The 12650-nt window shown below is 38.9% G+C and overlaps 2 protein-coding genes across 2 annotated transcripts; both read right to left on the bottom strand.

Annotated features, from left to right (window-relative positions):
- Positions 1–6372: 6372 nt before the first annotated feature.
- LOC130736285 (uncharacterized) lies at positions 6373–7518 on the bottom strand. The gene is made up of 3 exons (XM_057588126.1): positions 7177–7518; positions 6801–7056; positions 6373–6695 (listed from the first exon to the last, which is right to left on the bottom strand). The coding sequence occupies exons 1-3, from the start codon at positions 7516–7518 to the stop codon at positions 6373–6375; spliced, it is 921 nt and encodes a 306-aa protein (XP_057444109.1).
- Positions 7519–8620: 1102 nt separating this feature from the next.
- Positions 8621–11973, bottom strand: LOC130737861 (protein VAPYRIN-like). The gene is made up of 2 exons (XM_057589718.1): positions 10573–11973; positions 8621–9537 (listed from the first exon to the last, which is right to left on the bottom strand). Exons 1-2 carry the CDS (start codon positions 11507–11509, stop codon positions 8849–8851), a joined length of 1626 nt encoding a protein of 541 aa, XP_057445701.1. The 5' UTR covers positions 11510–11973; the 3' UTR covers positions 8621–8848.
- Positions 11974–12650: the final 677 nt, after the last annotated feature.

The raw sequence follows: 12650 nt of genomic DNA on the forward strand, positions 1-12650 counted from the left end.
AACCCCTGTGGTTCGATATTTAAAACCGGGTGGATTCCGTACACTTGCGGATTTACCAACAAGTTTTTGGCGCCGTTGCCGGGGATTGTTTTTGATTTTTGGTTTATGTTACGAGTTTGAAGTATAGTCTACCTAAGACTCTAACTTAGGGCTGAATGGGAGACAACCCATGTTCTATTTCTGTTTTGTTCCTATGTATCAATTTAACTGATTCGTTCTTGTTCCTAGTGCTTATTGTGACCTGATCAATTATAACATGATTTGAGGTTTGGAATTCCATGAACCTGACCTAGAGTGAATCAGCTAGTGAATTTAATTTTAATTAGATTCATTGGTCATGAGTTGATAAGTTGATACTTAGGATCTTCTTTTGCTGTTTTACGTTTTATGTTTAGTGTTTCAGGAAATAAAAAGGATACACACTTGGAGGCACTCAATCACTTTGAAGGAGGTTCTTTTCTGACCCTGAGTTTTAGTCCATGCATTTTTGCATATTTTTCTTTTATAGATTTTGTTTATCCAATTTTATCATGCATTGTTATATAGAGTCTTTTATACCTTGGCCTTTATTCCTTATACTCAAATGGCATGTTCCCAAGTCTTGCTCACTCACATGATGCTGGTTTTGAAAATGTTTTTAAGTGGATACTTTGTGCTTTCTTTTGGGGAGTGATTGTATGTTTGGGAAAGAGAGGGAGAGACTTCAGTCTTCTAAGTGTTGTCTTGAGGATAGAGTTGATGTGAGTCCACAAGGGTCCATCTTTGACCCTTCACTATATAATTTCCCTGGAGGATCCTGACTCACTTGCACTTCTTGGTTCTGGGTTTCATTTCATGCGTCCTTGAGTGTAGCTTTAGGAGACTTGCATTCTTGAGACTGGTAGGTTTTCTTGTACTTCAGAAATTGTTTTATAACATCTTTGTCCCTAGTTGACCCTTTTGAGCCTTATGGAGATTTCCTTGGTATCTATGTTTAATGGGCTGGTTGTTGGGAGTATTCAATGGGGAGTTGTGGTTCTTAACTTTTGATGGAGCTAGTTTATAAAAAGTGCAATTGTCTCTTGCCCCAAAGAAAAAAAATTGAAAAATGTCAAAAGAGAAAATGAACTCCATGGTGTGGTGGAGTTCCAAAAATAAAAATAAAAAATAAGAAACAAAAAGTGGTTAAGAGACTTGAGTGCTAAGTATCAATAGCTTGAAAGCTCCGGAATTCCAAATTGGACCACACTCAAATTTTGTGCAGCCTTAGTCTTCCTTAGGGACCACCTACCTTGTGTTTTACCCAGCCAACGTTACAACCCTTTTGAAGTCTCATTGAATAATGCATTGCCATCTTTAGTTGCTCTTGAGTGAATGATTCTCAGAACCTATGAACTTGCTTTTGTGCTCAGTGCACTAAACAATTGGCTCATGCTAGGATGTTAGCTCTAAATGCTTCTCATAGTGGACTCTAATTCTTATTTTTCTAAGAGTTGCATGAAGTTGATTGTTGAATCTTTATCTTGGAACTAACTACATTTACTTGATCCCCCGGTTTTCTGAAAATGTGTCCCTCTTTTGGCATGTGTGTTGGGAGTAATTCTTTGTGCTCGAGGGCAAGCTAATCTTAGTGACGCTCGAGGGCGAGCTGTCGTTGAGTATAGTGGTGTGATGACCCGGGTTTATATGATGTTTTTAGGGTTTTTCTTTGTTAGTTTTGAGTCTTTTTCTTATGTCTCATGTAGTGTTTCATGCATTCTCATGCATTTTAACTTTTATTTGTGCATTTGCATTAGTTTAGTAATTTTGTAGTTTTATAAGGGCTTTAGTTGCATTTTAGTATAGTTTGAGTCTTTTGTTAATTGTCATTAGTTTTGAGTCCCTTGTGCAATTAAATGGTTGGTATTCTTGATATTTTTCCTTGAGCTTTGATGAGAGTAATCAGGTCTGAAACTGAAGAAGAAGGAAGGTCAAGAAGCTTGGTGAATTGAAGGGAGGCTTAAAGAGACATAAAGAGGAGTTAAAATGAAGATCAAGGGACTTTCCAGCGAGTCTGAGCGCCTAGGCATGCTCCATTGGCGCCTAGGCGCCAATTGCCCTGTTCCAGAAATTGGAATTGGCGCCTAGGCGCTCTGAATTGGCGCTCAAGCGCTCTAAATTGGCGCCTAGGCGCCAATTACCTTCCAGATGCACTTTTTCAGCATGGAATTGGCGGTCAGGCGCTCTGAATTGGCGCCTGAGCGCCCGGTACAGCTCAAACTCGTGATTTTTTGCCTATAAATAGGATTTTAGTCATTTTCTTTTGCAATCTTTGATATCAATTTCATTTCTACATAAGTTTAGAGGTAGAGGATCATCTAGGAGAGTGAGAGAAGGCTTCCAAGCTTGTGTTCAAGGTTCTTAGCCAAGCATGGCTCTTGGCTAATCTCTCTTCTTTACTTTGGTGATCTTGTAAGACTTTCCCTTTTAAGTTATAATCTTAAGTTCTTTCCCACATGTTCTTCTTCTTTCCTTGAATCCCATATCCATGCTTTATGTTCCAAGTTAGAACATGTGCTAGCTTTATACTTTTCTATAATTAGAACGGAAGTTTGTTATAGATTAGGGACTTGTTATGGGATTACCTCTTCTATACTTGCTACTAGGAATAGAGGAAGGGTTGGGGTTTGTTGGCCTGAACTTTATAATCTTTATGCTTCAAACAAATGTTTAAGTACACAAGGAATTGGGCTTATCTTTTGGTTTGAAAGAATTATATATGCGAGGCATCGATAGGTAGTTGCTTAGGCTATAACATCAAGGAGAGATTCATGAGAACATGTGCTTAGAATGATGTGCTTGAATTGATTAGTTGAGCAAGAACCCAAAGTAAATCACTATTTCTTTTCATTCTCTGTTTCATTTCTGAATGTTTATTTTCTTTTTCCTTATTACTACTTCGTCATATGTTTGCCTCAACAAAACAAACCTTCAAACTCAAAGCTTGAACCAAATCTATTCACTCACAACCCCTGTGGTTCGATATTTAAAACCGGGTGGATTCCGTACACTTGCGGATTTACCAACAAGTTTTTGGCGCCGTTGCCGGGGATTGTTTGTGATTTTAGGTTTATGTTACGAGGTTGAAGTATAGTCTACCTAAGACTCTAACTTAGGGCTGAATGGGAGACAACCCATGTTCTTTTTCTGTTTTGTTCCTGTGTATCAATTTAACTGATTCGTTCTTGTTCCTAGTGCTTATTGTGACCTGATCAATTATAACATGTTTTGAGGTTTGGAATTCCATGAACCTGACCTAGAGTGAATCAGCTAGTGAATTTAATTTTAATTAGATTCATTGGTCATGAGTTGATAAGTTGATACTTAGGATCTTCTTTTGCTGTTTTACGTTTTATGTTTAGTGTTTCAGGAAATAAAAAGGATACACACTTGGAGGCACTCAATCACTTTGAAGCAGGTTCTTTTCTGACCCTGAGTTTTACTCCATGCATTTTTGCATATTTTTCTTTTATAGATTTTGTTTATCCAATTTTAACATGCATTGTTATATAGAGTCTTTTATACCTTGGTCTTTATTCCTTATACTCAAATGACAAGTTCCCAAGTCTTGCTCACTCACATGATGTTGGTTTTAAAAATGTTTTTAAGTGGATACTTTGTGCTTTCTTTTGGGGAGTGATTGTATGTTTGGGAAAGAGAGGGAGAGACTTCACTCTTCTAAGTGTTGTCTTGAGGATAGAGTTGATGTGAGTCCACAAGGGTCCATCTTTGACCCATCACTATATAATTTCCCTGGAGGATCCTGACTCACTTGCACTTCTTGGTTCTGGGTTTCATTTCAAGCGTCCTTGAGTGTAGCTTTAGGAGACTTGCATTCTTGAGACTGGTAGGTTTTCTTGTACTTCAGAAATTGTTTTATAACATCTTTGTCCCTAGTTGACCCTTTGAGCCTTATGGAGATTTCCTTGGTATCTATGTTTAATGGGCTGGTTGTTTGGAGTATTCAATGGGGAGTTGTGGTTCTTAACTTTTGATGGAGCTAGTTTATAAAAAGTGCAATTGTCTCTTGCCCCAAAGAAAAAAAATTGAAAAATGTCAAAAGAGAAAATGAACACCATGGTGTGGTGGAGTTCCAAAAATAAAAATAAAAAATAAGAAACAAAAAGTGGTTAAGAGACTTGAGTGCTAAGTATCAATAGCTTGAAAGCTCCGGAATTCCAAATTGGACCACACTCAAATTTTGTGCAGCCTTAGTCTTCCTTAGGGACCACCTACCTTGTGTTTTACCTAGCCAACGTTACAACCCTTTTGAAGTCTCATTGAATAATGCATTGCCATCTTTAGTTGCTCTTGAGTGAATGATTCTCAGAACCTATGAACTTGCTTTTGTGCTCAGTGCACTAAACAATTGGCTCATGCTAGGATGTTAGCTCTAAATGCTTCTCATAGTGGACTCTAATTCTTATTTTTCTAAGAGTTGCATGAAGTTGATTGTTGAATCTTTATCTTGGAACTAACTACATTTACTTGATCCCCCGGTTTTCTGAAAATGTGTCCCTCTTTTGGCATGTGTGTTGGGAGTAATTCTTTGTGCTCGAGGGCAAGCTAATCTTAGTGACGCTCGAGGGCGAGCTGTCGTTGAGTATAGTGGTGTGATGACCCGGGTTTATATGATGTTTTTAGGGTTTTTCTTTGTTAGTTTTGAGTCTTTTTCTTATGTCTCATGTAGTGTTTCATGCATTCTCATGCATTTTAACTTTTATTTGTGCATTTGCATTAGTTTAGTAATTTTGTAGTTTTATAAGGGCTTTAGTTGCATTTTAGTATAGTTTGAGTCTTTTGTTAATTGTCATTAGTTTTGAGTCCCTTGTGCAATTAAATGGTTGGTATTCTTGATATTTTTCCTTGAGCTTTGATGAGAGTAATCAGGTCTGAAACTGAAGAAGAAGGAAGGTCAAGAAGCTTGGTGAATTGAAGGGAGGCTTAAAGAGACATAAAGAGGAATTAAAATGAAGATCAAGGGACTTTCCAGCGAGTCTGAGCGCCTAGGCATGCTCCATTGGCGCCTAGGCGCCAATTGCCCTGTTCCAGAAATTGGAATTGGCGCCTAGGCGCTCTGAATTGGCGCTCAGGCGCTCTGAATTGGCGCCTAGGCGCCAATTACCTTCCAGATGCACTTTTTCAGCATGGAATTGGCGGTCAGGCGCTCTGCATTGGCGCCTGAGCGCCCGGTACAGCCCAAACTCGTGATTTTTGCCTATAAATAGGATTTTAGTCATTTTCTTTTGTAATCTTTGATATCAATTTCATTTCTACATAAGTTTAGAGGTAGAGGATCATCTAGGAGAGTGAGAGAAGGCTTCCAAGCTTGTGTTCACGGTTCTTAGCCAAGCGTGGCTCTTGCCAGGCTTGGCTAATCTCTCTTCTTTACTTTGGTTATCTTGTTAGACTTTTCCTTTTAAGTTATAATCTTAAGTTCTTTCCCACATGTTCTTCTTCTTTCCTTGAATCCCATATCCATGCTTTATGTTCCAAGTTAGAACATGTGCTAGCTTTATAGTTTTCTATAATTAGAACGGAAGTTTGTTATAGATTAGGGACTTGTTATGGGATTACCTCTTCTATACTTGCTACTAGGAATAGAGGAATGGTTGGGGTTTTTTGGCCTGAACTTTATAATCTTTATGCTTCAAACAAATGTTTAAGTACACAAGGAATTGGGCTTATCTTTGGGTTTGAAAGAATTATCTATGCGAGGCATCGATAGGTAGTTGCTTAGGCTATAACATCAAGGAGAGATTCATGAGAACATGTGCTTAGAATGATGTGCTTGAATTGATTAGTTGAGCAAGAACCCAAAGTAAATCACTCTTTCTTTTCATTATCTGTTTCATTTCTGAATGTTTATTTTCTTTTTCCTTATTACTACTTCGTCATATGTTTGCCTCAACAAAACAAACCTTCAAACTCAAAGCTTGAACCGAATCTATTCACTCACAATCCTCCCTCTTGTTTAGCCAAACAAATTATCTTCTGGGAATTGAGGTCCTGTATCAATGAATGTGAGTAATAGGATTGAAAAACACATGACAAATGTTCACATAATTTTGAGGTGGAGACAATATTAAAACTGAATTCTGGTACATAAAGGACATTTTTGATGGATAATAAGGGGGAGAACGCAATAATACCAGCCAAGTGTGCCTTGACCAGAGTACCATTTGGTAATTGAACATGTATAGGTTTAATCTTGGAAAAAGAATGATACAGGTCCAATGAGGAACACACATGATCAGTAGCTCCTGAATCTAATATCCAAGAACTACAAGCTTTTGCAGAAGTAGAATAAGAGGATAAAATGATGGTTCTACCTTTTCCTGTCACATGTGAATTTTAATGACTTTTATGCTGAACATTAAACTGATTGACATTGTGCGGATTCTCATGAATCCTCAACTGGTTAATTTGTGTGGAATTGACAAACTGAGAATCATTTCCTTGGATCAATTTCAACAACTTCTGAAACTGATCTGGTGTGAAGTCTTGAATCTGTGGTGCTGAAGCTGAGGAAGAAGATGCAGCATTAGAACTAGAACCAGGAACTGAAACATGAGAAGCATGTGATGCTTGATTAACATCAGAATGTGTAGACTGAATATCCTCAGTAAAAAAGGTATGATCACCATTGTAGTGATCATTAGAGTGAAAATTATTCACTGAACCAGAATTGTTTTACCTAAAAGAAGGTGGAAGACCATAAATCTTGTAACAAGTATCAATGGTATGGCCTGTCCTCCTACAAGGAGAACAAATTATGTTACCTCTTCGTGAACCTTGATAGTATCCTCTGCCATTTCCTGAATTAGAAGCAGGAGTGGAACTCCTTCCACCATAAATCTGATTCCCTTGAGGATAACCTCTACCTCTTCCATAACCACTTCTATAATCAACAACATTAAGCATAGACCTTGATTCATTTACTACTTGTCCTGAATTTCCTGAACCTAATTGCCTCTCTTGTTGGATTACCATAGAGAAAACTTCATTCAATGTTGGTAAGGGTTTCATTAAAAGGATCTGTGAGTGAACAGTAGAAAACACTTCATTCAGCCCAGTCAAAAACCTAATTATATAGTCCTGATCCTTATATGACCTAGCATGACTCTGTCATGGACATCTAGCATTGCAAATACACACTGGCAGTGGTCTAAAATCATCGATTTCTTCCCATAGAGTCTTCAATTCAGTGAAGAAATCAGTAACAGTTGAAGATCCTTGCCTCAAATTATAAATTTCACTTTGCAATTCAGAGATTCTAATCAAATCTACTTGTGAGAAACGTTCTTTCAACTCATTCCAAACATCAATCACATTCTCAATGTAAACTAAATTCTGTGCAATTGAAGATGTAACAATATTCATAATCCAAGTATGAACTAGATTATTGCACCTGTCCCAAGCGTAGAAAAGAGGATGATCCGCATCTAGAACTGAAACTTGTTTTTGGAGCTCAGCGCCCTTCGCATTGAACGCATCCATGTCTGGTAATTTGAACTCGTCAGCTTTGGTGTGACAGAAACCGTAGAAGGTTCATCTCCTGGATGAACGTAATATGGACTCAGAGGATCAAGTGAAGGATCAATGACTCCATTGTTGACACCTGAAGATTCAGCATGTGCGTTGTTTGCCTTCCTCGCCATGAAAATAATCGAACCAGTAGATTGAACCAGAAATTAACTCAGAGAGAAGACAATCACGAAATAAGAAGAACAATACCTCAACAGGATCAAGAAACAGGAAGCAAGAAATTGAGAAATTTCACCAATTGACCAACACGAACACAAATCAACACATCACCGATCAGAATTGTACAACCACGATCTTCATGCTTTCGATTGAAACCCTAAACCAGGAAGAATGATGCAGCGGAAGATAGCAGAGCCCCTATGTAGGAGCTCTGATACCATCAGAAAACTTAGAGAAAAAGAGATGAACTGAATAGAAAAATCTATTGAATGAATAAAAGGTACATACAAAATAGCTTCAGAGTCTATTTATACTATCAACAAGAAGGTGTATCATAACTATGTTATGACCTTGCTACACAGTATACTAATTCCTAGTTTGTTAGTCATAGCTGCCTCCATAACTGTTTTATGCTGAGTAGGCACTGCTGAGCTGTCCAGTAGCTGTAATTGCATTGCTAGTAGATGCTTCTGATTGTTTATTCAATACAAAGCTCAATTCTTCTTCTCCTTCGCTAGTCTCGTCAGAATAAGAGAAATTTAGGATCCAATTTGTCGAGGAGAGAAAATCCTTCTTTTATAGGGTTTCTGATAATCCAACTAATGGAGGTTGAAGATGATGAACAAGTCACATGCCTATCACGTGCTTCCTCTAGGCCCCTTTCTTTCTCCAATCAGCTTGCCACCTCACTTAAGTAGGCCACGTAGGCGTCTAACGTTAAAAATCGGACGGAAGTTGGATAGAAGTATGGTTCTGCAACGGAGGCCTTAAGTGAGGGATTGGAAAATCTAATAAATTCATGGAGGATTAATTTTGTTAAATCGTTAAACGTTAGGGACCAAAAAAAGCTATTAAACCTAAATTTTATCTATCTACTGTAATTTTACTAACCTCGTAAAGAAAAAACGTGTATTACTAACAATTTTCATAGGGACTAAATACAGTATTGTACCCCATGGGCAAAGCTTGGGATGAAGAGCATCAATAACAATCATCACCATAGGAAACAACATTGTTTTGAATGTACAATTCCATCAACAAATTAAAATCACAGCCAAAACCCAAAACTCATCTCAATATCTTCTCAGTTCCAATATGCCAAATCAGTAAGCAACACTACCTGCTAGAGCACAGCTAAAGCAGTAGAACGATCAAAACTCCCCCTCAACACTCTGATCCTGCCCATCTGTTTCTTCTTCTTTATCACAGCCCCACTAATAACAAATGGAATCTTAGCAGGTGATGCTCCTTGCGTCATTTGATTCAAACTTTCTCTACAAGCCCCACCATTAACAAGAATCCTCGTAATCCCAACATAATGCAACGACTCAGCTATTTGCAACGCACTCACGCCTTTACTGGTTCTGGCTTCAACATCCACACCCTTCTTCACCAAAAACTCCGTCACATCCGCATGGCCTGATTCAGCAGCACAATGCAAAGCCGTGTACCCTTCTTCGTCCTTCGCATCCACATCGATCCCTTTCTCCACAAGGAACCTCACTGCATCCACTCTCCCTTTGAACGAGGCTCTGTGCAGCGCTGTCCATCCATTCTGATCCCTTCCATTGATGGCAGCGCCAGTTTCTAAGACCTTGTGGATGCTCCTCACTTCGCCGTTTCTCGCCGCCACACACAATCTGTCCCCCAAGCGAAGTACGTCGAAGAGCTTCGTGTGGCCGTTCTCGGCTGCAACATCGTATGCTATCTTCCCTTGATTGTTCCTCGCGTCTTTGTTGGCGCCCTTTTGTAGCAAGAGCTTCACCATGCTCTCGTCACCTGTGGCTGATGCTATGTGCAAAGCTGTATCACCTGCAAGAAATATAATATGCAATTATTCATGTATCATTTAGTCAATAACTTAAACTCGAACCTTTAGGATAGGTTTAAATATGTTTTTCGTCCCTAACCTTTACAAAATGCTTGGTATTGGTCCATCGTCAGAGTAAAGGTGGGTTTTAGTCCCTAACTTTTGTTAAAAGGTTTGGTTTTGGTCCCTCCGGAGCTCTGGGTCAACGCCGGAGCTCTGGCGGCCCATGTGGCATAGCCACATCAGATTAATGAGGCCATGTAGAATTTTTTTTCATTTAAATTCTAAAAAAAATTAACCCATAATTAACAGAACCTTATTTTTTTGTTGATTCTTATTCTGAAACAGTAACATGAAGATGAGATGCAAAAGGGACAACCACGATAGAGAAGGAAGAGTGAATATTCACAGGTAGAGAGAGAGAACAAAATCTGGATTTGAGAGTTATAGTTAGGTTTGTTGATTTAATTTTGTGGTTTGGTTCTAGCTGTATTGGGTTGGTGATGGAATTGGAATGTCTTGTTGTCAAGAAATTGAAGATGAAGATGAAGAGATGAATTAGGTGAAAGATTTAATTAGGATGAAGAGATTTAAGGATTTTAATTATGATTTAATTTTTTTTAAAATTTAAATGAAAAAGGAAAAAAAAATCCACCTAAGCTTATTAATCTGACGTGGCCATGCCACATGAGCCACCGGAGCTCCGGCGTTGACTTAGAGCTCCGGAGGGAACAAAACCGCCTTTTAACAAAGGTTAGGGACTAAAACCCACCTTTACTCCGGCGAGAGACCAATGTCAAATATTTCTTAAAGGTTAGGGAAGAAAAACTTATTGAAACCTTTAGGATAATTTGTTTCTGAGCTTTAGTGTCATAGTCTTGAGTTTGATTATTGTTTCATTCACTATTTTAATAATAAAGTCAAATTCTAAGTCTATATATGCGCGTGAAGGGTGTGTGTTAAACGTAGAATATAAATTCTATACTTTTTAGCAGATATCTTAAGGGCTATTTGGGATAACTGATTCATGATATTACCTTCTCTGGCGTTTCTGATATCAGTTCTGGCCCCGTTTGCTAGGAGGAGCCTGACACATTCTCTTCGGCGTTCTTCAACAGCGAGGTGCAGGGCAGTGTTGCCGCCATCTTTAACGAGCGCATTCACTTTGGCTCCTTTAAGCAAGAGAAGCCTCAGAACCTCTACATGTCCTTCTCTCGCCGCGTGGTGGATTGGTCCAAACGTTGATGTCTCTGACCGCTCGGTGCTGGCCCTGTGAGCTAGAAGGAGCTCAACAATTAAAGCTTGACCAGAGGAAGATGCAGCCTCGAGTGGGGTTGAACTCGAGCCGCCAGAACGACTCAAGCCAGCTTCGACATCAGGTTCGAATTCAAGGAGTAATTGAACAAGATCTGGTCTTGCTTTTGAAACTGCCAAGTGGAGCAGAGTTCGGCCTTGTTGGTCTGTGGAGTTCACCGATTTCCATGATGTGTCGCTTTTTTCTAGCACCTCCCTGATGTCATCCATTGAATTACCATCTTCAACAAGGTGAGAGAGGATCTGTGACCCCACGAACATGATTTTGATGGCGCTGTCGATGAAGACTTGCTTCTTTCGAGTGGTGAACCAATCGTTTGGGACGGAATCGAACATGGAGGAAGGTTCTTTGATGGCTACACCGGGTGCCAAGACACTGTGAAGAAAGAAAGAGTCATCCGAGTGAGGGAAAGAGTGTGGGAGATTAGAACCTGGTAGGGGGTGGTAGGTGATCTCTACGATGAGTGTGGCTAAAGGGGATATGATCCCTGATTGGGGCTTCACGGTGTAACGGGTCTTGATCAATGGCTGAAGCCTAAAAGCCACTGGCATGGTGTACATGACATTACGTAAGGTGATAGTTCCATGGCACTTTTGTTGTCCAGGTTCGACCCTGATCAGGACTGTGTTTGATGGGTCTAACTTTATGAGCCTGTCCATGTTTTTCTGTTATAGGCTTAGCTACGTTAGTCTTTTTGGGCTGTGATTTTATGATAGATTGTTGGTGGGTTTGGAAGGGAAAGTGTGAACAGAAGAAGCAAAGGCCATGAACTTGAAGGGGAGAAAGTGAACGGAAGTGCAGGTGAAGGGTTGGTGGCTTTCCTAATTTTTATTCTAAGACAGTGAGAGATAGGGAACACGCGCGAGGGGCCGGCTTTAACTAGAGAGTGCCAAATGGTGGCGAGAACAACAATGATGACTTGTTCTATTCGGTTGACGGTAATGTGTATAACACGAAATACAGTTGCATAAGTTAAATCATTAACCAACCTCTCTATTCCTTCTGCTGCGCATCACTTTCAGTTTTTTTAGTTTGCATATTGACTAAAAAAATGGACAATATAACTCTTATATATAGAAAACTAATTCCCATCTCGTGAGCTAGTTTTTTATTGTAAAATTAGGTCTCCAAAATTCTACTTCCAAATCCTTACTCCAAGTCCAGTTTGGTCTTTACTTCCACTGGTAAATCTTTATACTTTATTTAAAAAATTCACTCGGGTAAAATTATAACAGTGATATTCATACTTTTTTTTTATTTGACATTGCTAAAGTTTATTTGTGGGACAGAAAATAAAGCACCAAACAGTTAAGGTAAAAGGTTTTGCTCCTTCCGGTTTATGACATGGGTCAAGCTAGCCTCTAGTGTATGTGACACAAAATCGACATACGTGCTTTTGCCTAGTTGGTTTAACCTCACAATTAGTGAAATGTAAAATAAAAACACTAAACACGTTATTGTGAATCTCAAAATTTTACAAAATTTACGAATGAAATATGTGAATTTTGCGGGGATTGTATACGGGTTTTGTTGTGGTTTGCAAAGGAACAAAATGTGTTTTATGTTTATGTTAACATTTCATATTTTATGGTGGTAAAATTCCACCATAAAATGCATACTCGTCAATTGTGTGTTCATAAATGTTGGAGTTTAACAATCATTTTTGTTTTTTGTTCACGAATGAACTTTCAGTCAGTAGACCGGCGAAAAAGATTAAGTTTACTGCTCAAGTGAGAAAAAGAAGATCTTGATACATACAGAAGACCCCCGTTTATAGTGGGTGAGTCTCTAACCCTAGCT

The sequence above is a fragment of the Lotus japonicus genome, chromosome 2, assembly GCF_012489685.1.
Source record: "Lotus japonicus ecotype B-129 chromosome 2, LjGifu_v1.2".
Lineage (NCBI taxonomy): Eukaryota > Viridiplantae > Streptophyta > Magnoliopsida > Fabales > Fabaceae > Lotus > Lotus japonicus.